Genomic DNA, 22,674 nt, shown 5'->3' on the forward strand with positions numbered 1-22,674 from the left:
CATTATGATATTTCATTGCTTTGTCATTGGAAAAATCTACATTTACCACTTCTATATATGTGGAGCAGTAAGGACTCCAGTTTGCCTAGATTTTGTGCAAAATGTGTTATAGTACTGTTTGGTGCTCCCTACATGGCCTGTAGGGAGGCCGTGTTAGTGGTAGTGGCACATCACTTCTTTGTGGCATTGGCTTCAGTATGCTCTTCCTAAAGTTCTCTTCTGTAACTGCTGAATGAAAATATAAGCCAGGACTAAGTTTATCCCTTACATTGCTTCAGAATAGCCAAGATCTGTTTCAGAGGATGCAGCTGAGAATAAACTATTAGAAGACAGAGAAATTCAAACCCTGTCATTTAACAATGTTGGAATGTTCCTAACCAAGGATCTGGAGTATCTGAGGAGAGACTGTGGAAGCTGGACATGTTTAGTCTAGGGAAGACTGAGAGGGAATCTCATTAATGCAGATAAATATCTCTCAGGCAAGAGAGAAGATGGTGCCAGACTCTTTGGTGGTGCCCTGTGACAGGACAAGGAGCAATGACTGTAACCTAAAACACCAGAAGTGTCACCTCAACAGGAGGAAGAACTTCTTTACACTGAGAGTGTAAAGAAAAGCACTGAACAGCTGCCCAGGGAGTTCATGGAGTCTCCCTCTCTGGAGACATTCCAACCCCACCGGGATGCGTTCCTGTGTCACTTGTTTTAGGTGACCCTGCCTTGGCAGGTTGGACCAGATTATGTCCAAATGTCCAATCCAACCCTAACGATTCTGTGATTAAATTCAGTGAGAAAAACACCTCTGGGATAGATCAAAGGTTCCATTAAACCTATGAACTTCATAGTGAGATGCACAACTCATGACTTTACTTGAACATCCTCTTCAATCTGCAATATGAAATTCCTCTGCATAACTAAGAAATTCAACCTATTCTCGGTGCCTGTGTCCTCCTGCAGTTCAGTACTTGGAAAAAAGGGAATTAATACAAAAACTGCAAAGCGGAACAAGCCATATGCACTGGTGACAGAAAATCCTTGGGATGGGGGGTATTTTGTTACACCAGACATGAATAGTTATATGTGTGAGATGTCAGGTAAAGATTTTGCAAGCCTCTCCTAAATAAGCATCTTATGATTTTGGAGGTTGTTCGTTTTGGGGGGGTTCAGGTACCCACACAGCAACAGCAGTGTGATGAGGAGCTGGCATTTGTTACATGGCATTAGAGTGCAGACCAGACTGGGGCCACACTTAACATATCAGGTAAGCCTGTAGTGATCTAAAGACCTTTCTCACAGGTACATGTCAGAGTCCAGGTTCTTTTGGATGTTCCACAGAGGGAATTTTTCATATTCAATATTGAACTTCCTTACTTGATCTATTGGGCATTACATGTGAAGAGTGATACAGCAGTATGCTGAAATCACGAGACAAGCATGTTAGCAAGGGCAAGATACGATGAAATCACAATACAAATACAATTTTCATTAGTAGTCCCTGTATTTTCCACAATTTCCATGCCCCCTCATTGCCAGAAGTAATATGTGAGCTGAGGCCAGCTGAAGCCAGTTACTCACTTGAGATTTCATTTGCTGGGCTGGCTAAGGAAGACCGGATTCTCCAGGAGTTAACCCATTGCCAGGACTGTCATCAAAGAGAGGGAGCAGAAGGAAGAAGATGCTTTCTGGAACTATGTGGTTTTCTACTATTGAGAGCTCCCACTCTTTTGAAGATGGCACATCACAGGTGAGAAATTCAGCATCTGCACTTGGCACCCCTGAAATAAATGAAGTTACACAGCCTCTGTATAATACTTCCCTTGAGGCCAGCAGATGCCCATATGAGAGGACTTGTCTTTTTGGACTCATATCAAACTGCTGCCCTTGATGAGTATTTCTCAGTGTAAGGCAGGGTTTGGGACCTCAGCAAACCAAGAGGATTAATGCTCCTGCTTGTACCAGCTGCTTTCAAATGGAATGGAAATCTTTACATTGCAATAATGAAGCTTGCTTTCCTTTCTAGTTTGGATGCTAGATGCCTTCTGGACTTAGAAAAATGTTTTCCCTGTTGGGACACAGCCTTGAAAGTAGCAGATCTCCCAAAACCTACTCATTAAACTAGAGACAATGAATATTATGTGTGCATGCTTATTTATTATCTGCCAGAACATTCCCATTTCTATTCTGACTCCTTGATTAAAAGGGATGGGATTTGCCTTATTTCTGCAAGGACCTTGAAATATTACAAGACTAACTCCTGCAGTAACAGATGATTTTAAGTGCTTTGCATGTACATTCATATTGCAGGTACTGTCAGACAACCTTTATGCTTAAAACAAAGGAATGCAGGTAACCTAGTTTGATTTCCAGGGGCAAGTGAAGTTAGAGCTGAATTTAGTTGAAATGTGAATGCTTTATCTTCTTCCACAATCACTTAACCCAATATATTTTCTGCAGTAGAAATGTATTCTGTTTGCAGACTGGTTAATAGGGAAACTCAGAGTGTAAGTGGAGATTTTATTTTAGGGATTTTCACTGGGTTTAGACACAGCAAAAATGATTTTTTTTACACTTTGATCAACAGAAGGAAAATAGACGATTTACTGTAATGTTTGCAGTTTAGTAGGGCACTAAATCCCTTTTTTCTTTCCTCCATCAAGATTCCAGCTTTATCTTCTACTAAGTGAAACTGAAGGTAACATGAATAGTGTCTGTCTAAAAAAACAGTCTTTGATTACTACTTGTTCAACATCTTTCAAAAACTTTATACAAGTCAGGCAGGTTAGCAAGCTGCAAAATGTTGCCATCTTCTGCAAAGTGTTTAGGAGGTAAAAGATAAGTCCTAAAAGCTTTGTAAAGCACATGTTCCACAGTCCATTTCCATGTTGTTGAACCAGACTCAGATTCTTCATTCTGAAATACAGGAAAACAAGGACATACAGAGGTTCTGTTTAACTAGAGGAGAGCATGCCTTAAAAACTTTACTATGTAAGACTACAGCAATTGTAAAATTCTGCTGGTCTTAGAAAAGTTCATTCTATACAGTCAGTTCTAAGCTCTGTAAAGTCACTTGCAGAATGGGTGAGCTTAACTGATTGATTTGGCAGATATTTAGACACAATCAGGTTGTACTTGTAATTTATTTGCATCCTTATTCTTCTATAGAAATACAGCATCCCAACTCAGAGGCTAAGGAGGCTTGTAATAATACTAAGTACACTGCAATGCCCAAAGTTAAAAGGTTCCCTCAATACCTATAATACTTCAGAAAATTTAAGCCACATTCTTTCAGAATCTTGCCACACTGCTACTTGATTCAGTTCCCTGAAAGACCTGGGATGAGAAGTCTACATCTGAAAGAGCAGAAGTTTTCTGTATGTTGTTAATTCTCTGCTCACAGAGCTAGTTAGTTTTCTAATACCTGAGAGTTTGTTGGGTTGGATTCCTCTATTATATACTGCTTTCTGATGGAGTAGAACATGGCTAGTTCTTTACTCAGGCTTTCAAAACACTCCTTTTCTTCATCCCAGTTTACCTGTTACAAAAAAAAAAAAAAAGTTATTTTAGAGAATCTGGGTAGCAGTCAGAGACATAATATGGCAAATTATATAATACAGAGATTCTTAATATGGAAAATTTATATGAATGTGTTGTCCATTTTTGTCCTGGTAAGGTAAAGGTACAGAATGAAAAAGGAGGTTAGGAATGCAGACTTTTAAATCAAAATAGAGGCTCAGTCAGTAGTAATGAATACAAAGGCAAAGCATAACTAATCAGTAACCACAGAACAGCATTTGCAAAATGTAAGAGTACATTTAAGCTGCACCAGAAATTGAAAAGGCAGGTTTGGAATTGCCTAAAGTAAAAAAAGTAATTGTGCATTAATAAAATTATTGAGAGACTATACCTCTGTGGCCAAGCGCAGGATAAACATAGGCAGTCCTTCCAATGGTGGGACATAGTTGTCTATCAGAAGTGGTAACCCACTAAGATTTCCTTCCTGCAAGGAAACATTGCTGCTTCAGTTAAAAAAAAAAAAAAATTCTTTTTTTTGCAGTTAAATGCACCAAAACTCTTATGTATTTTAAGATTGATTCTTACCAAACTTGGTAAAATCTTAAAAGTTTTTAAAGCCCGATGCCACACAGATGTTGCATGAAGAGAGTTATTGGTGGTGTATAATTTCAGAAGGCATGAATTAAACCACTCAGCTCAGGGAGTGGCTGAATTCAACCTTCTCCTCTAGCTCCAGGTTACACAGATACCACTTCCCAGGCAAATATTCAAATGAAGTGCCTGGACTTGATGAAGATGTTCACTTTTGTGTAAAGTAAGGGATGCCTTAAGCCACACAAAAAAAGACACATTGAGAGCACAGTGGTGCTACAGCCCTGTCTGACTTGAGAACAGGTTAAGATGCACATCTTGTTGGTTAACATATCTGCATTCTAGTTACAGAAGAAATGACTGAATTATGGATTGCCCACAGAAGCTGTGGAGTCTTCCTCATTGGAGGTATTCAAGAACCATCTGGACACAATCCCATGCCAGGTGCTCCAGGATGACCCTGCCAGAGCAAGGACCACTGTGGTCCCTGCCAACCCAACCCATTCTGTGACTTGGTAACTAATTAAATAGAAATTTTGTGTAGCATTGTCCTTAAAGGCAGCATAAGTCCTGAGCATTTTAAATGAAAGGGTTATGCCACCTAAAATCTTACTGGAACTAGTTCTTAGTGATGGTAAGCACTACAAGCAAACTACTGCTGTTATCTGTCACCAAAATGTAGAATTATGGAATCATTTTGCTTGGAAAAGATCTTTAAGATCCAATCCAACCATAAACCTAACACTGCCAAGTCCACCATTCATTTACTATCAGAGGTAATAGCTGCAGTCACCTCATCAATTTCAAGAGAGAAATAATCTTTCAACATTTCAGTCTTCTTTTTCAAAAACTCCACAATGTACTCAGCAAGCTCTTCTTTTGGGCCATCTTCTTCCGTCCAGCCACTTTCAGGGTCCTCTAAAGCAAGCATTGAAAGCTCATATAAAGGAGCTGGCTCCTAAAAATGAAGAAGGCAAAACTTTGGTTAATAATCAGGAAACTCTATTAGAAAGCTGTAACTTCTTCCTTCACATACTAATTAATTGTAATACACTATTTCTGGCCTGCAGAACTAACAGTTCTGTTTATCATAACCGACTAAAAAGGTATGAATTTCTTTCTTCTTTCTCTGCAGTCCACAGTCCCACCAAGCACTGATATTTTACAGGCAATCAACACTGTATTTCTGCAGACTGTATATTCAAATTATTTGTCCTAATGTAATGATCAACGGCAAAACTTGGTGTATAACTACAACTGACACTAATGACAAGCAGCCAGGATGACAATTTAACAGTAGCAGCTACAAAATTACTATGTTTTCTACATTCTGTTCTTACTGAGAAACAAAACAACATTCCTGTAGTGGACAAAAGCCAGCCTGACTGTGCAATCAAAACTATGCATTTGTCTGAAAGGACAGACATATTATAAATACATTTTTAAAATTTTTTTTTCTATAGGATATAGTGTAAAATTATACTTACAGACAACCTTAAGACTCCAAAGTTTGCAAAGTCATAAATAAGTATCTGGTAGAAGAGTTCTTGGCTAAATTGAAGCACAAAAATTAATTATATGGACAGGATTGCATAACTCCCAAGTTACCATAATTGAGAGGGGAAAGTAAGGATCGTCCTGTAAACATCAGATATCCATCTCTAGTCCTATCAATAAAGATCTTTAACTGAAGAGTTTAGGGGTTCACCTGCATTATCTATATATTTACAATTAAATCTATTTCTTGGATTCTGACATCATCAGCCACACTGGTGCAGAAAGGTTACATACTCAAGTATCCAATCGCTATGAATTGATTCCCTGATAATTTATATTTCAACTTCTTTACTCCTTTACTGCACTGTAAGAAATGCAAAGGAACTGGGAAAGTAACAGACATGTCTATCTCAAGTCTATTTTCTGATTTGTTAAAAAAAAATTATGTAGCTGGGCCTCTAAGGCTGCACAGGCAAAATTGCAAATTTCTTGTTACAGTCATGCCCTGCAGATACTGTTAACCCAACTGGATACAATGTTTTCTAGGACTTTTCTGAAGCCTCTGCTTTATACAATGTGCTGTAGATGATCCTGCAGCGAATCATCTTGATGGTCATAGATCATCTAGATCATCATGAAGCAAGAAAAAGTCTTTCCCTTCCCACTGTCTGTGAGCACACAATACAGTAGGTGGCATTTTAATGACACTGATTCCCTGCAACTTTTCCCAAGTGTGCCAGACTTGTTTTGACTGCTCTAAATGGACAGAATCTTTAGCCTCACAACTTTTCATACAGGCAACAGGAGAACAGTGTTGTTCCCCCTGTCATTTCCTTTCTTCTTCTAATTAGCTTCACAACTGGTACATATTTCAGCTGCCAACAGGTCTAACAACTCTTTTACCTGAGTTTTGTTGTATTGAGAAGGTACAGTTTAGTCTGGTACTGGGCCAGAGCCCACTGAGGACTGACGCAACCAACAAATGAGTGCTCATGTAGCATCTCCTGGAGTTCTGAAAAAACAGAGAGGCAGGGAAGAAACAAAAGAAGGTAATTTCATAGTTGCAACCCTGGCCTCATTTATTTAGTTGAGTGGTTTGTGTCTTTTTAGCATGAAAGTCTCAGATTACTGTTCAGTCACTCTTACACCCCTGCTTCTTCTTATATCCTTGTATGACCAATTACTCATAAGTTTTGAAATATTAATAATTTTAATGCATAGTCATACTATTAAAGTGTAAGGGAGAAGAGTTATTTAACATTTAAACTACAAATGCAAATTAGAAAAAAGATAAAGATCCTGTGTTTGAATAGGCTTCCAAAGTTAATTTCCAGCCACAGGAGATTGGTGAGGAGCACATACACACTTCAAAAACTGCAGGTGTAAACCAGCTTTGCAACATAATCTAGGTATTATCAAACTAAATTCTAGAGGTGTGATAGAATAGATCCGTAATATTTTTTTACATAGTTTCCTTTTTTTCTCTCACAAAGTAATTTTTTTTTTAGAAATATATGTATGAGTGGGAAGGCTGGGAAAGATATAAGAAGATTTCATAAAAGAGTTAATTTTAGACATTCCGCAAAAAAAAAAAAAAATCACTAGTTGCCATCCTTGGGAGAAGATTTTTTACAGATGTTTGGCACTGCAGTCACAGCATCTACAAAGCACTACACTCATTTCACTAATTCCACTGCTATGTTTTCTAAAGGAATGTAACAGACTGAGAAAAGATTTCTCTCTTTCCAAAGTCTCTTTTAGGTATTTCTTACAGATGTGAAGATGAAACACAACCTCAGGCAGTTTCACAAATTTTATCATGAATTTTGAGACATTTTTGGGTATTTTAAGGTTCAGTGACAACTCTTTGATTTCAGTATTTAAACAGTGACAGTCAGATATGGAATTACTGGGTCAGAATTACCAGTCTTCTACAAAATGTTTAGTGGAGCACAAGTAAAGCAAAAGTTCATGCTCTCTAAAGTTTAAGATTCTTATCAATTTACAGAAAAGTTACTTATTACAGATCTCTATGTGGACAATCCCCAATTCTTATAACCAGAAAAATCAAAATAAATCCAACAAAACCCTGCATACAGGATGTGAGATTCCTAACATTTAGACATATGAATAATAAGGGTATGAGTCAGTGTAAGTTGCCTTCAGAGGCAACTGAGTTAAAGAGGGAAATACCCTAGAAAGATTTACAAACCTTTTACCTTTGTCTAAAATGACTCTTAACAAACAAGAGAGTATTTCATAAGTTTCATCATTTCATATAAGTGGGACGGATACAAAAAAAAAAAAAAAAAAGCAAAAGCTTTTGTTAAAAACTTGCTTAGCAGCACAGTAAGCTCACCGGGCCTCCTTTTAAATACCTTTTCCCACTTCAAACAATCATATTTAGTGGTAAAATAACAGTAATTCTGAGAAACGAGTCATGCTTACTTGCATGTGCCTGGTTATTAATTTCTTCCTGGAGAGTCAACACACTAGTCAAGTTGATAATTCTTCTTCTAGGGGTGCAGGCAGCAGTCATGTCCTTTCTGGTGTCATCTTTCTCCAGTTCTATGTCCATGTCTTCCCGTGGTCTCTTCCTACAATACCAAAACAAAAGGAATTATGTTCAATTATCCTATCACTTAGGCCAAACACAGCAACAGATGTGATGCTCAATTCACATGCTGTGTGTTAACACAGGAAATGCAGACAGTTTCCCAGAAAGACAGTTTTATTTTGCTTCTGAGGAATAATTTGTTAGGAAAGGGTAGTTCAGAATTTTAAGAGAATTTGTGACACTAATATCGATTCCATTAGGCAACTGTTGCTTAAGCACCAAGCAAATCTGGCTCTTTTTGACACATCAAAAATGTTCCTATTTCTAACAGTTTTTTTTTCCCATACCCATTTTTCTGTAATACTGGGGAGAGGGAATCAGATTCCCTCAGAAGACTGTGGCCTCTTGTAACAGCTCCTGTAGGAGCTATAAAAAATTTACAGCACTTTAGCCTTTAATAGGGTAATGCCTGTCAAATTCAGTGATATAGTTTCTATCCCTAAGAAAAAGGAGGCTTCCAGAGTGAGACAGACCAGTATGAGCTCCCTAAACTAATGCCATGATTTATACTGCTTCCTGCCTTTCAGTATACATAGAAACACTATTCCAGTCACAAAATTTATCACAAGTTATATAATTTACAGTTCACAGATTAGGTTTAATTTCTCAATAAAACGTCATGAAAAGTTATTCTTGATAATTTTTCCCTTCTGGAAAAGCAAAAGCCCTAAAAGATCAGAAAAAAATATAGTTTCAGGGCTATGCCATGAAATAAATAGGTAGCCTTGCGTGGGACTTACCGAGAAAGCACACTCTCAGGAGACAAGCATCCACTCTCGCTTGGCCCCCCAGGCTTCACTGGATTCTCCTGAACATCAGCCATTTCAACCAGGTCACTGACTTCTTCCATTTCAGCATCCTGGGGTCTGTCTGCACCCTCTGGAGGTCTTGCATTAACCCCTGTTGTCACTTCAGTGGGGCCTGAACTTAGGGAGTTGTTCACTGGCTGAAGAAAAGCATCCATTTTCTGCTCTCGGGAATCAGTGCGGACCATCTGATGCGCATAAACTTTGTCACTGCTTCCCTTGGTAACCACAGAAGAGTTTGCTGCTGATTTTACTACCTCATTGGAAGAGCAGTCAGCTCCTGGAAGCAATGTCTTCATTCACATATGAGGAAGCAAAGAGAAGAGATTGAACAAGAAAAGAAGAAGCAGAAAGATTAGTCACACTTCTCACAGTATCTCACTGTTCAAAGGCAAGTTTGAAACCCTCAGCAACATAGTGTCAACTGCTTAAAAGGCCACCAGCTTTGCACTTGCTGTCCACATAGAGTCAATGTCATCATCTTGGCAGTTAAAACCAATGGTTACCATTCCTTTGTCTCAAAAGAAAAAATCTTTAAGGTAAAAAAAATCACAAGGAATTAGCTTGTATAAAAATTGTAGTAATTCTTATGCTATGCTTTACATAAAGAGAGAGAGGAGAGTATCTTCCTGACTTTTTTTTCTGGTAAGATTAAATCCAAAGTGTTATCAAATACACAGAACAGCTTCCTCAAAACCATCTTCTTCACATAAACCAGGGCAGAATAAAAAAAACAATTTACCAAATGTGAAGGCTAACACACTTATAAAATCAAGACAACTAATCAGTTACGTGACAGAAATGTACTTAAAATGTTCTAATACTTTTTTTCCTCTCTTTTGCCATATTGTTAACACTGGTACATTAAAGTAACTTGAAACAGAGCAAAGATCTAAAGGTACTGGTACAACACTGGTAAGTGCCATATCTGCAAAGATTTTATTATTGAACAGAGTAAATTATCCCTGATAATTAAAATAATGCAGAATTGCCATCACTCCATAGATATTCTCACCTGAGTGAAGTACATCCTTGAGGAATTAGAGCCCAATAACTTGCTCTCTACATGTTGTTGCACACGCTCCAGAATACTGTCTTCATGAAGAAAATGGACCTCATGTTTTGTAGGATGCACATTCACATCTACATTCTGGGGGGCTATTTCCAAGCTGGAAAATGTTTAAAATAAGTTAACTTAAAATATCCCATGGATGGCAAAGAAACCAAAAATTGTCTCAAATTTGACAAAATGTGTCAAGCTTTGGGATGTTATTCCATACAAAGAAGTCAAAAAGATCCTGAAACCTACTAAAGTTATATTACAGTCAGACTTGTTTAGACAATTAAAAAATAATCCAAAATCACTCACCAAAATGAGCTTACACTGGTAAGCTTAAACCAAACTCTCCACTGAACAACTACAAAAACCCACTTTTAGAAATACCTTATACTTGCAGTGTCTCATGAATTAACAGGAAAGGACTTCAGCTGAAATTACAGACACTCACTACTTCTAAAAATAAGGTCTGTCTTTTTAAGATTTACTTAATATTATTAATTATCTCCTGCCTGTCAATTAACTACCTCAGTGCAGTGCTTAACACTATCATGAGGAACAGAAATGTCCTTCTAAACCTACTCACCCTAGTTATATGCTACAAGACAGTATTAAAAGGCTATTCTTCCTATTACTTTACCTTAAGTATAGGAATGGGTGCGTGCTTTTTGGCAAATAAGCAGCGTACACAGTTTCTATGGCTTTGCGCAGAGCGGCTGACTCTACCAACCGATCTGAAACACAGAACACAGCGCTGTTTCCAAAGAGCTACAACACTCTGAACACTGCCCAGCTCCTCCTTCAGACAAACATCTTCACGCTTTTCGTGTCTTCAGAGGGAATCTGTTATACCCATTTTCCCCCAAGACCTATTTATTCTTCATATAAAACCAGGAATAGACAGTATTTTTCTCAGCATGTTTTACACTTAGAGGTATTTTTTCCCACAAATACTGAAATAACCAGGCTATCTTTCATTATTTCTTACAGTCAACCCATGCCAGTGTTGCTACAGAAGAGAGATCAGTTAGTGTAAGCTGGCAGGACACTGGCATAACCTTGATACACCAAAGTTTCTTTAGGTCCAGTCTTAGCTGTTTTCTACTAAATACAGTGCCAAGTGTGATGCACATTACAAATCAAAAAACACTTTAAGATTTACAATTAACTGTAACACTTAATTCTTAAAAATAATTTTAAGAATGCTTATGCACTTTGTAGGTCTTCAGAAATTTTGTTTTTCTGATTATGTAAGCAACCTATGACTGTACAAAATGCTGCCTTTTTTTTAAACTTACGGTTTATGAAGAGTAAAAATATACATTTCTTCACAGAGTAGTTTGCATTAGTGATGTAACCTTTCATTTTAAAGGCCAGATTTGCATCTTCGCAGCCCACTTCTATGAGTTCCCTATTAAGTTTGACAAACATGAACAAAAAATTAATTCTTCCGTTGATGTAAATTTTGAACAGTACTCACAAGCAATGATATTCTGTTTTGCCAGTTGGCAGGGTCAGCACAAAAGACACAGGCATCAACTTTAAGGGATGAGTGTAATTAACTACAGTTCAAAACAGCAAATTACAAAAGTAATTCTTAACCTAATCATGATTGGGCAAAAAAGGTTGCCTACAGTGATTAAGACAATATATCACCAGTTACCCTAAAACTTTACCATCCTCCAGATCCACACATCAGCTGAGGAGCCCCAGTCACAGCAAAGGACTGGAGAACCACTCCTGGTAACTGGGAAATCCTATACAGTGTGTCTACACATAGGTGAAGACTCCACCTTTGCTGGGACAGGGTCCAGCTTTTATGCTGTTGAATAAAAAAGATCACATAATTCTAATGCAGAAACATCTGGTTTCATTCTCCACTTGGGTTTCACCCAAAGCCTGGCTGGGGCTCAAGGAGGAACCAAGGAAGTTGGCTTTGACCATATACCTCCAAACAAGGTCAGATGTCTGATTTCATGACCCTGTCCATCCTCTAAATATGGAAAGATAAATATGTTCTTATCACACTACATATTTTGCTAATGATCATGTGTAGTTTGCTAATGAGCAGATACAAATATCATATAACATATGGTTGGAAGGTTCGTCTAAAAGTCAACTTTGGCTCAGGGCCTATTGCTCAAGTCTTACTACTTCATATACTGATCTGTCTTCTGTTGCCCTGATTTTTAAAAGTGTTAAGTTTTCTTTTATAGTTCTTTTGAAAGTTTTAAAGTTCTCATAAAACTTCTTTAGCCTTCTGATAATGTTTGCATATTTGAGAGTCAGAGTTGCCACACAATTTCATGTATAAATAGAATAACTTACATATTTCTCTATGGGTAGAGAGAAATGATTAATTAATCTTTGGACCAGTGTGGTTGGAGAGGTGGTAATTCAATCCTCCAATCCACAGTCACCTTTAGAATTCTATAAATACCAGATGTTTGAATAAAACTGGGTCTTCTTCTCTTTTGAACTTACCAAGCTTCTGTGTACACATTTTGTGTCCAATAGTGAAAATCTTCTATCACAGTTAATGAAAATTAATTAGAATTAGAGTTAATTAGAATTATTTGAGAGCTCAAATGATGATTGCTGGGACATGATAATTATTTAACCTGAACTGCATAATTTCCTCTTTCTAAGTGTAAATTGGTAATGTTGTATGGTTGGAATCTGTAAAATTACCCCCATTATCTTTTTAATACTGTAACATATCACAGTATCCACATCATTATAATCTATTGATAATTCTAATAAGCATTTCACTGTTTAAGTCATTGACAGTGATTGACAAGAACACTTCAAAATTGTCTGCAGCCAAGGAAAAACAAACACTTTTTTTTTGACTACTTTGTCCACTTTTACGTCTTGGTGGTCTGTTAAGAAGTCATTAAAATGTAAAATCTTCTCTCTTGCTCATGCACATAAATCCTAATGTTAACTATTTTCATAACAGTTTTAATAATTTTTGTTATTCATTAGTCAAGGAAAATCCACCTCAGTAGTTTGCAAGCACAGCTCTCTAGGAAGGTGTTATGCCAACTTTTAAAGTTCACATAGAACAGACTTAAGGGCTACTTACTTCCAATTCAACCTCAATATATACCAAGTGCCATTTTTATTTGTGTTCAGTTTTTAACACCATCTTGAATTGGGTAAATTATTGTTTGAAAGAAATTATCAAAACATTTACTTTGAAATGGACAATTTATCCTGAACCGTACAGAGGAAAAATTCTTACCAAATGAGCATCCATAGTAGAAATAAATGAATGCATAGCAAAGAAATACATGTAACACTGCAAACCTCATTACTTCACAGCCTCTCTATTTTGCTGTGCTTCCTGAAGGTGTTTTCGTGAATTAGAAGTTACATTCATTAAATATGAAGCTTGCCTTCTTGACAGAACAGAATCAAAGTGACACCCAAATATTCATGGGACAAAGACATACAATGGACTCTTCAGAACTGAAAACTAAGTCTCATAAAGAGTATTCTTCCTAAAATGGCAGATACTGCTTCAAAAAGATCATCTTAGTTTTTTAATTTTTCTATCTGATTTACACAGCTTCAGTGAATGCAGCTTTTGTCAAAATAAGAAACCATAAGGTTTCAGAAAAAACAGTATGAGTAGCTTCAAAATTTATCAGGTAGCAGACAGTAAGAAGAGGTAAGATTTTCATGGTATAGGAAGAGATCAGCAACTTGTACAGAACACAGGTTCAGCTTGCTGTTTTTACATGAGGACACAGAAAGTTATAAGTAGATGATTCCTTTTCAGTGCACTAAAGGAATAATTTTGTAACTTTCCTCTTCCCTTTGGTACACAAAAAAAGTCACACATTCTGAAAAGAAGGAAGAGCTCTGTAATTGCAGCACTCCCTCTTCTCTGAAATTAATCATGAAGGAAGCAAGAAAAGTTATCATAGCCTATGGTCTTTAAAGAGAAAAGGGAGGGTGATTCCCTGGAAAGCTTCATATCAAAAGGAAACTTGACATCAACGTACCTGCTAACAGCATTTCCAAAGATGGCCCTGATGTTGTCCACTGTTGAGGCATTGGATAAAGTTCTAACATCCGACACAGTGTCACCTTGCTAAAGAGAACAGGAATGAGTATCAATCAATTCACCTTTTTGGAGGAAGTTTTAGAAATACTTTAAATTAAATAATAACATTTCTAAAAAAAATACAGGGAATGACATAACATCATTATATTGTTTTGTATTATTTACTTATTTATGTTCAAAAAAGCGATGTATGGTAAATGTCACATGTTTACAAGATCAGCTAGAGCACATCAGACTTACTGAGGCTAGTAACTCCACCCTAGAAAGTGAGGAACACTTTATTTACTGAACTCAGTTCAGTAAATAATTACCAAGAATGGCACAGAACAAAGATCATCTACCCTAGCCTCTTTCATACAGCACTTAGTAACCAGGCTCTCTAGAGAAGCTGAAACAACCCATAAAGCTAAACCAAATACACCACTGACCACACAGAATCCTCCAAACTCCTGAGAAATATATTTTTGTCTTGTTTACTTCTAACTGATGTGCTTTCTATCCAAACTGCACCAACATACCCTTCAACATTTCAGTATAAGGGAAGGCTCTCTGCTTGTTCCTGCTGCAAAAGACAGTGCAAATTTTCTGGTCTTTTCAGATATACACATTATGTATATATATACAGGCACATACAGACACACTGTGAAGTTACAAAAACTTTATCTACCCACCTTTTTAACTGAAAAGCTGATGCCTGAGTTATGGATGGCATACCTGAAAAACAGATAAATGTAAGTCTGCAGTATGTGGAACAAAAGGTAATTGTTTCCCTTGATTGGTGAAATGCAGCTAGTAATGGGGGCAAGCAATTTCACTTCCTGTTAGACAGTAATGCAATTTGAGCCAAGCTGAGCTTTTGCAGACTGAACAGCTTAAAAAAAAAAAGTGTGTCCTATTTAGAACTCAATTGTAACCATTGGAAATTCAAAGATCAGCTTCAACAGACCTGTTTTTTCAGTTTCACTGTACAGGTTTAACTAAAAAACCCATCAAAACACCCACAATATAACAGAATCAAGTCTCAATTGCTATGGAAAAGCACCTGAATAATGGCTGGCCCATCCTTATCACTTCCCCTACCTAGACAGTTCAGCTATCTGTGATCCCATGGCTGAGACCTGATACACTACAGCTGTGTAGTCTTGGCTCAAAATTCTAGGGAAATTACTGCACTGTGAGAAAAACACACCATAGAACCTCACAAGATGAGAAATGTGAAAATGCAGGCAAAAATTGGACTGCTGTGACTGTGAACTCAAAAATTCAAGAGGGAAAAAAACCCCAAAATTAAGTAATAAAAAAGTCCTAGTGAGAAAGAACCACCAATGAGCTAGAGGGCTGTAACTCAGCAAGACTTCACGTCATCCTGTTTGACAGAGCAGCAGGATCTGACCCTCCATCTCCTGGCTGAAGTCTGCCTGACCCAGCAGAGACTCTTGAATACTTCATTTAGGGAATAGGCTAAACCTTGGTACACAGTCTTGCTTCTCTTTGCTGCCTTTTGTGTCTTCTGAAAGTGTAAAGCAGTTCTTTTGCTTAAATTGTGCAGATCCTGCTTGCTAGACCTCTGCACACTATGGAAGGCTACAGCAGTGGCAAAAGAGGCAACAAAGGGGCCCAGGAAGGGAACATTCAATAGCTAAAATGATATTACTCCTTTTTGGGAATGTGAAAGTTGCCGTTCAGCTTTTCTGTATTCAGCCAAATCTCAATGCTTCTGAGCAGTTTTTACATTAATTATATTCAGCCCAGGTACATTTAAAGTTCGCTCAATCAGGTCCATCACCAATTCTTTGCAGGAATTTTTACAAATAATTAATAGCTACAGACAGAACACACTACTTCTATCTAGATTTTTCACATCAAATTGGACAGACTGTTATCTGACACTGCACGCTAACAAATAATTTAAAAAAAACATAACAAAATCACCACCACCACCACCACCACCACCAAAATGGCACCAAACACACAGTTGCCAGTCGCCCTGAAGAACCACAGTACTCCCCATGGCAGTATATAAAACTGGGAGCCTCCTATTTTAATTTACCTGCTAACAACTTCTAGTATTTTTGCATATTCTTCATTTGGGTTCTTTAAAGCCTTCCTCCTTGTATTTACATTGTAAAAAAGATCTTCAACCTACAGAGAAAAAGTTCACAATTAAAAACAATTTAAAAAATTCTCTCTTACCACAGAGTTAATCTAAATTCATCTTGTTAATTTTTAATTTATATATACATTTTCTGAGAATACTTTGGTTTATGAAAAATCAACTTTCAGTTTATTCCTTAACTCCATAGGTTCACCTAACGAACTGCACCTTCAGAGATGATACTGTTATGTACCTTACAATGTACTTGGGGCAAGGGAACAGAAAAGGAACAAGAGAGAACAGGCACAAAAACCTACTGTGATCTGAGTTCCTTGGTTTCCAGCACAGGGCTTTGGAGGGGCTTTGATTTTTCCATCACTGTAAGTAGCTCTAGGAAGAAAATATAAAGTTGTCAGTCTTCCAGATTTACATGAGGGCAGACATGGACAGACAAAAACAAAGGATAAAAGCAAAGAAATCCCATCATTGTCACACTCTTCCCAGGAAAGAATTTGGGACACTGAGAATTAGCTTCTTTCACTTTTCTGCTAGAGTAAAACTGTCTTCATTGATTGTAAGAGCCAGAGGGGAAGTGGGGGAAAGGGAATGATAGCAAAGGAAAGGAAGCAGATCATGGCACATGCGTTTTGAAAATGTGTTACTAAGACTTTCCCTCTAAAGGCAGGATTACTGCATTTTTTTTCTTTCTTTAATAGCTAGACACGGCCTAATAACAATTCTCCAACTAGACTTTACATTTCAGTTATGCTAACAAGAAATTCTTGACTTTACTCCAAGATCTGTTTCCTTTGACACATCTCTCTAACTTTATTAGCTTTAAGACCTATGTGGGTCAGAAATCTCTTAGGCTCAAAATCCTGCTAGGATTACAGCTATGAAAATTAAAGAGATGCATAAATTCAAAGGACAGAATTTTTCTTTTCCTCTAACATACCCTGTACGTTTAATGCAAGAAAGACCATAGTCACACATCTTTTGAAAAACCAAGATTCAGAACATCTGTTTTTTTCCCCACTTCCTTTTCTAAAAAGTAGTAAAAAAATTAATGGATAAGCTTATCATTTAGATTAAGTTTTCAAAAGAATATTCAAAATTATTTTTGGATAGGATAAAGCACCTATTGTATCATAAAGATATGATAAAAAACTAAGCTGTAAGCTCCTGTGCTGAGACTTGTGAAATTTGCTAGACATGGTGCCCATAATATGTATGCAACTTTCTATTCATATGCAACTTTCTATTCTGAAATAAAGACAAGTGTTTAACTTACATTAGCTACTGAAATAGAAGTTCTCTCAAGATTCCCTGCCTCCCCACCCCACCAATTTTAAAATACATTATTAAGCTAAAGCTTACCTTTACAATTTGAAAAAATACATTTTCTCACATTCCAACTCTTTTTGATACCTGACCTTACCATCCCCTCCTCTGTAATAGGAGCTCTAAAACTGATACATGTTTGTTATTGCATGCAGCAGAAGTCACTTGTATATTAGGCAGCATACCTGAATGCACACTTTGCATCAGCTGTTTTAGTTGTTACTGTAACATGGGCAACATGACTGATGCTAGCCAAGGCCTAGGAAAAGAGAAGGCATCTTTGTAAACCTTGTTCTGGACAATGCTGAGGCATGTCCACACATTAAACACTATCACTTCATTTCAATATACCACTTGCAAGCAGTAAATAAAAATCCCTACAAGGAAACTGCAGGTCAATAAAGCATAAACAATTTTTACTATCTATAATACTAAACTTCCAGTTCTTTTGTCCAGGAGATTGTTCTGGCTTCCCTAATATTTCGTTATCTCTGACGATGCTAGTGGTTAACCATGTAGCATAACTAAAAGACATTTGGAAAATTATTACAGTTGTGCCTTTTTCTTTTTTGTGTTAGCTAGAAAGCAGCTGGAAGATTTTAGCTGCTATTCTCTCACTCCTGCCCAAGTTCTTCTCTTGACTCTAAGTAATATTACAATGTTAGGAGAGAATGGTTTTCCTGGAAAACTCAATGGACATGTCTACACAGATGAAACCAGCCTCGGGATCTGCTCCACTGGCTCTGGAGATGTTTATGTTGAAAGTGTGTGAGGAGAGGACCCAAGCAGTCTAGTCTCAGGAGCATGTGAGCATCTGTGTATCTGACCACAGGACAAACATTCATGTATCTTGTTCATCCAAAGGGAAAAGCTAAACTCATCCTTGACTGTTCTTCCAGATACAGTCTATGTGAGTGTAAAGAATCAGTATATCTGAGTGGTCCGAGATACTAACCTTGTCTAACAGCAAACACAAAGGAAGACCACTGTACATTTTGCACATTTAGTTTTAAGCGTGGTATTTAGACAAATGTCTGACATAGAGGATTCACCTCCTACTCAAATCTTCCACTGTCTTTTACCTGTAGGTTCTTGAATCATCATTAAGAAGACAGACTTTGTTTCAATTAAAAAAAAAAAATCTTATTCCAGAAAGCAAAAAGACTCTATACCTCCCTATAGGCATCCACCTAATCTTGAAAGATACTGAAGTGTACTTTGAACTATATTCACATTGCAGACTCTCTCAGAAAACAGAAACTTCTGTAAAGAGTAATGGAAATGTGATACTCTGTACAACCCACTACAACAGAATAACAGCAATGAACAGTTTCAAAACCTTGATGAAGAGCTTACCTCGCCCCTAAAACCATATGTAGAAATACTAGCCAAGTCTTCAAATTTTTGCAGTTTACTTGTAGTGAATCTCTCACATACAATGTCGAGATCTTCTTTCTATGTGAAAGGGACAAGCAACAGTCACTTTTCAAGTTTTTTCAAGATCAGAAACACTTAAAACCTTATAAAACACTTATAAATTTTTAAAAGGTACTATCAAACAGCAGCATACACGTGTCAACTTTGTTTACTTACTCTGATACCACAGCCGTTATCCTGAACCTGGATGAACTTCAGACCACCTTCTTTAACTACTACCTGGATACTCGTAGATTTAGCATCCAAACTGCAGAAACCAAGAAACCAAGAAAGCAATTTAAATCCCAGAGTTCTGTTTAATATCTTTATCCGTGATCTGGATGAAGAGATTGAGCGTAGCCTTATTCAGTTTGCGGATGACACCAAGTTGGGCTGAAGCATTGATCTGCCGGAGCGTAGGAAGGCTCTGCAGAAGTATCTGGACAGGCAAGACTGATGGGCTGACGCCATCAGTCAGGTATGAGAGTCAACAAGACGAAGTGCCAGGTCCTGCCCTTGGGTGGCAATAACCCCACGCAGTGCTACAGGCTGAGAGAAGAGTGGCTGGAAAGCTGCCATGTAGAAAAGAACGTGGGGGTGCTGCTCTAACAGCTGTCTGAACATGAGCCGTGTGTGCCCAGGTGGCCAAAAAGGCCAATGACATCCTGTATCAACAACAGTGGGGCCAGCAGGACCAGGGAATGATTGTCGCCCTGTACTCAGTACTGGTGAGGCCACACCTCAAATCCTGTGCTCAGTTTTAGGTCCCTCTCTACAAAGGAGACATTGAGGGGCTGGAGTGTGTCCAGAGAAGGACGATGGAGCTGGGGAAGGGTCCGGAGCACAAGGCTGATGAGGAGAGGCTGAGGGAGCTGGGGGTGTTTAGCCTGGAGAAAAGGAGGCTCAGGGGTGACCTTACTGCTCTCACCTCCCTGAAAGGAGGTTGTACCAAGGTGCGGGCTGGCCTCTTCTCCCAAGGAACAAGTGATGGGTCAAGAGGAAATGGCCTCGACTTGTGCCAGGAAAGATTCTGACTGGGTATTAGGATACATATCTTCACAGAAAGGGTGGTCAAGCATAGAAAAGGCTGCCAAAGGAAGTGTTTGAGTCGCTGTCTCTGGAGGTATTTAAAACACCTTAAGATGTGGTGCTTAGGGACATGGCTTAGCGGTAGATTTGGAGTGATGAGTTAATGGTGGGACTTGGCGATCTTGGAGTTCTTTTCCAACCTAAATGATTCTATGAATTATTAACCTGACACAGAAAGCAAACAGCTCGTAAGTTTTTCAAACAATAACAAAACGAGCCGGAGCACAAAGGCAGACAGAAACGCGGCTTTCCGAGCGGAGCCGCTCCCCGCGCGTTCCATAGGAGCACCCACGGGCACCGCCCCCCCTCGGCACCTCCCGCCCGCCCCTCGCTGCCCCGGGCCGGGACGCGGGGCCGGCCCCGGCACAGCGCCCTCGCCCCGCGCAGCGCAGCCAGGCCTCGCCAGGGGCGGCCCCCGCGTTACCAGTTCTCGATCATCTCCTTGATGGCGTTGGCCGGCCTCTGGATGACCTCGCCGGCGGCGATGCGGTTCACCACGGCCTCATCCAGCCGCCGGATGGCGCCGGCCATGGGCGCCGCCGGGCGGGCAGCCGCCGCGCTCGCGCCGCCGCCGGGCGGGAGCCGAGAGCGCGCGCGCCGCCGCGGAGGGGAGCGCCCCCTGGCGGCGGGAGGCCGCGTGCGGAGGCGCTGAGGGAGCGGCCCGCGAGAGGCCCCGCCTGTGTCCGACCCGGGCGGCCCGTCCCGGGGCAAGGCAGGCTGTGCCGAGCCAGCAGGGCCCTGGCAGCCCCGCTGTGTCCGCCCCGGGGCAAAGCAGGCTGTGCCGAGCTAGCAGGGCCCTGGCAGCCCCGCTGTGTCCGCCCCGGGGCAAGGCAGGCTGTGCGGAGCCGGCAGGGTCCTGGCGGCCCCACTGTGTCCGACCCGGGCGGCCCCGGGCACGGCAGGCTGTGCCGAGCCAGCAGGGCCCTGGCAGCCTAGGAGCCCAGTGATATCCTGGGTATATTGCCAGCAGGGCCCTGGCAGCCCCGCTGTGTCTGGCCCGGGGCACGGCAGGCTGTACCCGAGCCAGCAGGGCCCTGGCGGCCTAGGAGCCCAGTGATATCCTGGGTATATTGCCAGCAGGGCCCTGGCAGCCCCGCTGTGTCCGACCCGGGCGGCCTGGGGCACGGCAGGCTGTGCCGAGCCAGCAGGGCCCTGGCAGCCCCGCTGTGTCGAGCCCGGGGCACGGCAGGCTGAAAGAAAATCCTACAACAATGACCCTGGTGCCCGAGCCAGCAGGGCCCTGGCGGCCTAGGAGCCCAGTGATATCCTGGGTACATTGCCAGCAGGTCGAGGGAGGTGTCCTTGCCCCTCTATTCAGGCCTGGTGTGGCCACTTCGGGAGTGCTGTGTCCAGTTCTGGGTTCATCAGTACCAGTGAGGCATGGAACTCCTGGAGCGGGTCCAACACAGGGCAACAAGGTTGACTGGGTGGCTGGACCATCTCTCTTACAAGGACAGACTGAAGAAGCTGAGCCTGTTCAGCCTTGAGATGAGATGACTGAGCTTGGACCTCATTACTGTGTATAAATACCTAAAGGGTGGGTGCCAAGTAGATGGAGCCAGGGCTGCCTTGGCGCAGCCAAGCACCAAGAGGTGTTTGGAAAGGATGAGAAAAGCAATGGGCAGAAACTGATGCACTGGAAATGATGCACACCTGAATATGAGGAAGAACTTCATAGTGTGGGTGACCAAGCACTGGAACAGATTGCCTGAAGAGGTTGTAGAAGTCTCCCTCACTGGAGATATTCAAGAACCATCTGGATGCAATCCTGTGCCATGTGCTCTAGGATGACCATGCCTGAGCAGGGAGGTTGGACCAGATGACCCAGCATGGTCCCTTCCAACCTAACCCACTCTGTGATTCTGTGAACTGCTGTGAGCACTGTGGCATCCATCAAGGCTGAGCTCTGTGCCTATGATAGCAGGACTGCACTGGCTGTGTGACTGCCACCGCATGTCTCCAATCACAGAATGCTTTCCAGAGTGTCCCTGTATCCACTGTGATATATGTTTCTGCAATTGTAGCACACGTTATTACTCAGTAATTAATCAAAATTATAAAGCAGATCCTTACTTGTGCAACAGCTAAAACTTGGCAGCAACTCCCAAGCTTTGGGGTCTCTTGCGGTTTGGTGACATTTGTTGAGCAGAGTTCTTGCTTCCTCTGCCAGTGCAAATAGAAAGGGTGGTTAAGTATTAGAATGGACTACCCAGGGAGGTGGTGGAGTCAGCATCCCGGGTAGTGTTCAAGAAACTACTGGCTGTGGCACTTGGTGCCATGGTCTAGTTGACAAGGTGGTGATCAATCAAAGGTTGAACTAGATGATCTCAAAGGTCTTTTCAGCCCTGAATGATTCTGTGATTCTGTCATTCTGTACAACCTCATGCATTGTTCTGGGACCAGTGTACAGGAGAAGGGAAGCTGTTCCCTTCCTTGCAACACAGGAAGAGACCATAGCCGTGATGCAATGAAAACTGTTGGTCTCACAGTCGTCCTGACCAGAAGGATTGCAAACAAAGGAGTCAGTGGAACACACATGAATTAAACTGCTGCACACCCAGCACGGCTTTGGGCCTGTGT

General features: G+C 40.3%; 1 protein-coding gene across 3 annotated transcripts; it reads right to left on the reverse strand.

Moving 5' to 3' along the window:
* Nucleotides 1-2,497: 2,497 nt before the first annotated feature.
* MLH1 (mutL homolog 1) lies at nucleotides 2,498-20,845 on the reverse strand. 3 transcript variants are annotated; one of them, XM_030265203.4, is made up of 19 exons: nucleotides 20,519-20,845; nucleotides 19,183-19,273; nucleotides 18,946-19,044; nucleotides 17,775-17,848; nucleotides 16,566-16,638; nucleotides 16,204-16,295; nucleotides 14,825-14,867; nucleotides 14,092-14,180; nucleotides 11,377-11,489; nucleotides 10,719-10,812; nucleotides 10,037-10,190; nucleotides 8,956-9,314; nucleotides 8,047-8,195; nucleotides 6,502-6,610; nucleotides 5,589-5,652; nucleotides 4,895-5,059; nucleotides 3,902-3,994; nucleotides 3,416-3,529; nucleotides 2,498-2,907 (listed from the first exon to the last, which is right to left on the reverse strand). In XM_030265203.4, exons 1-19 carry the CDS (start codon nucleotides 20,623-20,625, stop codon nucleotides 2,740-2,742), a joined length of 2,250 nt encoding a protein of 749 aa, XP_030121063.2. In that variant the 5' UTR covers nucleotides 20,626-20,845; the 3' UTR covers nucleotides 2,498-2,739. The 3 variants fall into 3 exon arrangements, with proteins under 3 accessions (XP_030121063.2, XP_072781953.1, XP_072781954.1); XM_072925852.1 differs by lacking the exon at nucleotides 19,183-19,273 and having other exon boundaries at nucleotides 20,519-20,537; XM_072925853.1 differs by lacking the exons at nucleotides 10,719-10,812; nucleotides 14,825-14,867; nucleotides 16,204-16,295; ... (3 more) ...; nucleotides 19,183-19,273; nucleotides 20,519-20,845.
* Nucleotides 20,846-22,674: the final 1,829 nt, after the last annotated feature.

This window comes from Taeniopygia guttata, chromosome 2 (genome assembly GCF_048771995.1).
Source record: "Taeniopygia guttata chromosome 2, bTaeGut7.mat, whole genome shotgun sequence".
In the NCBI taxonomy this organism is placed as follows: domain Eukaryota; kingdom Metazoa; phylum Chordata; class Aves; order Passeriformes; family Estrildidae; genus Taeniopygia; species Taeniopygia guttata.

Coding starts and splice junctions, on each gene's coding strand:
- MLH1 (XM_030265203.4), bottom strand. CDS start 20,625: ATGGCCGGCGCCATCCGGCGGCTGGATGAGGCCGTGGTGAACCGCATC. Junction 8,196..8,955: donor CCTGAGAGTGTGCTTTCTCG/GTAAGTCCCACG, acceptor TTGGTATTGTAG/GAAGAGACCACGGGAAGACA. Junction 3,530..3,901: donor TCCTGCGCTTGGCCACAGAG/GTATAGTCTCTC, acceptor TTTTTGTAACAG/GTAAACTGGGATGAAGAAAA.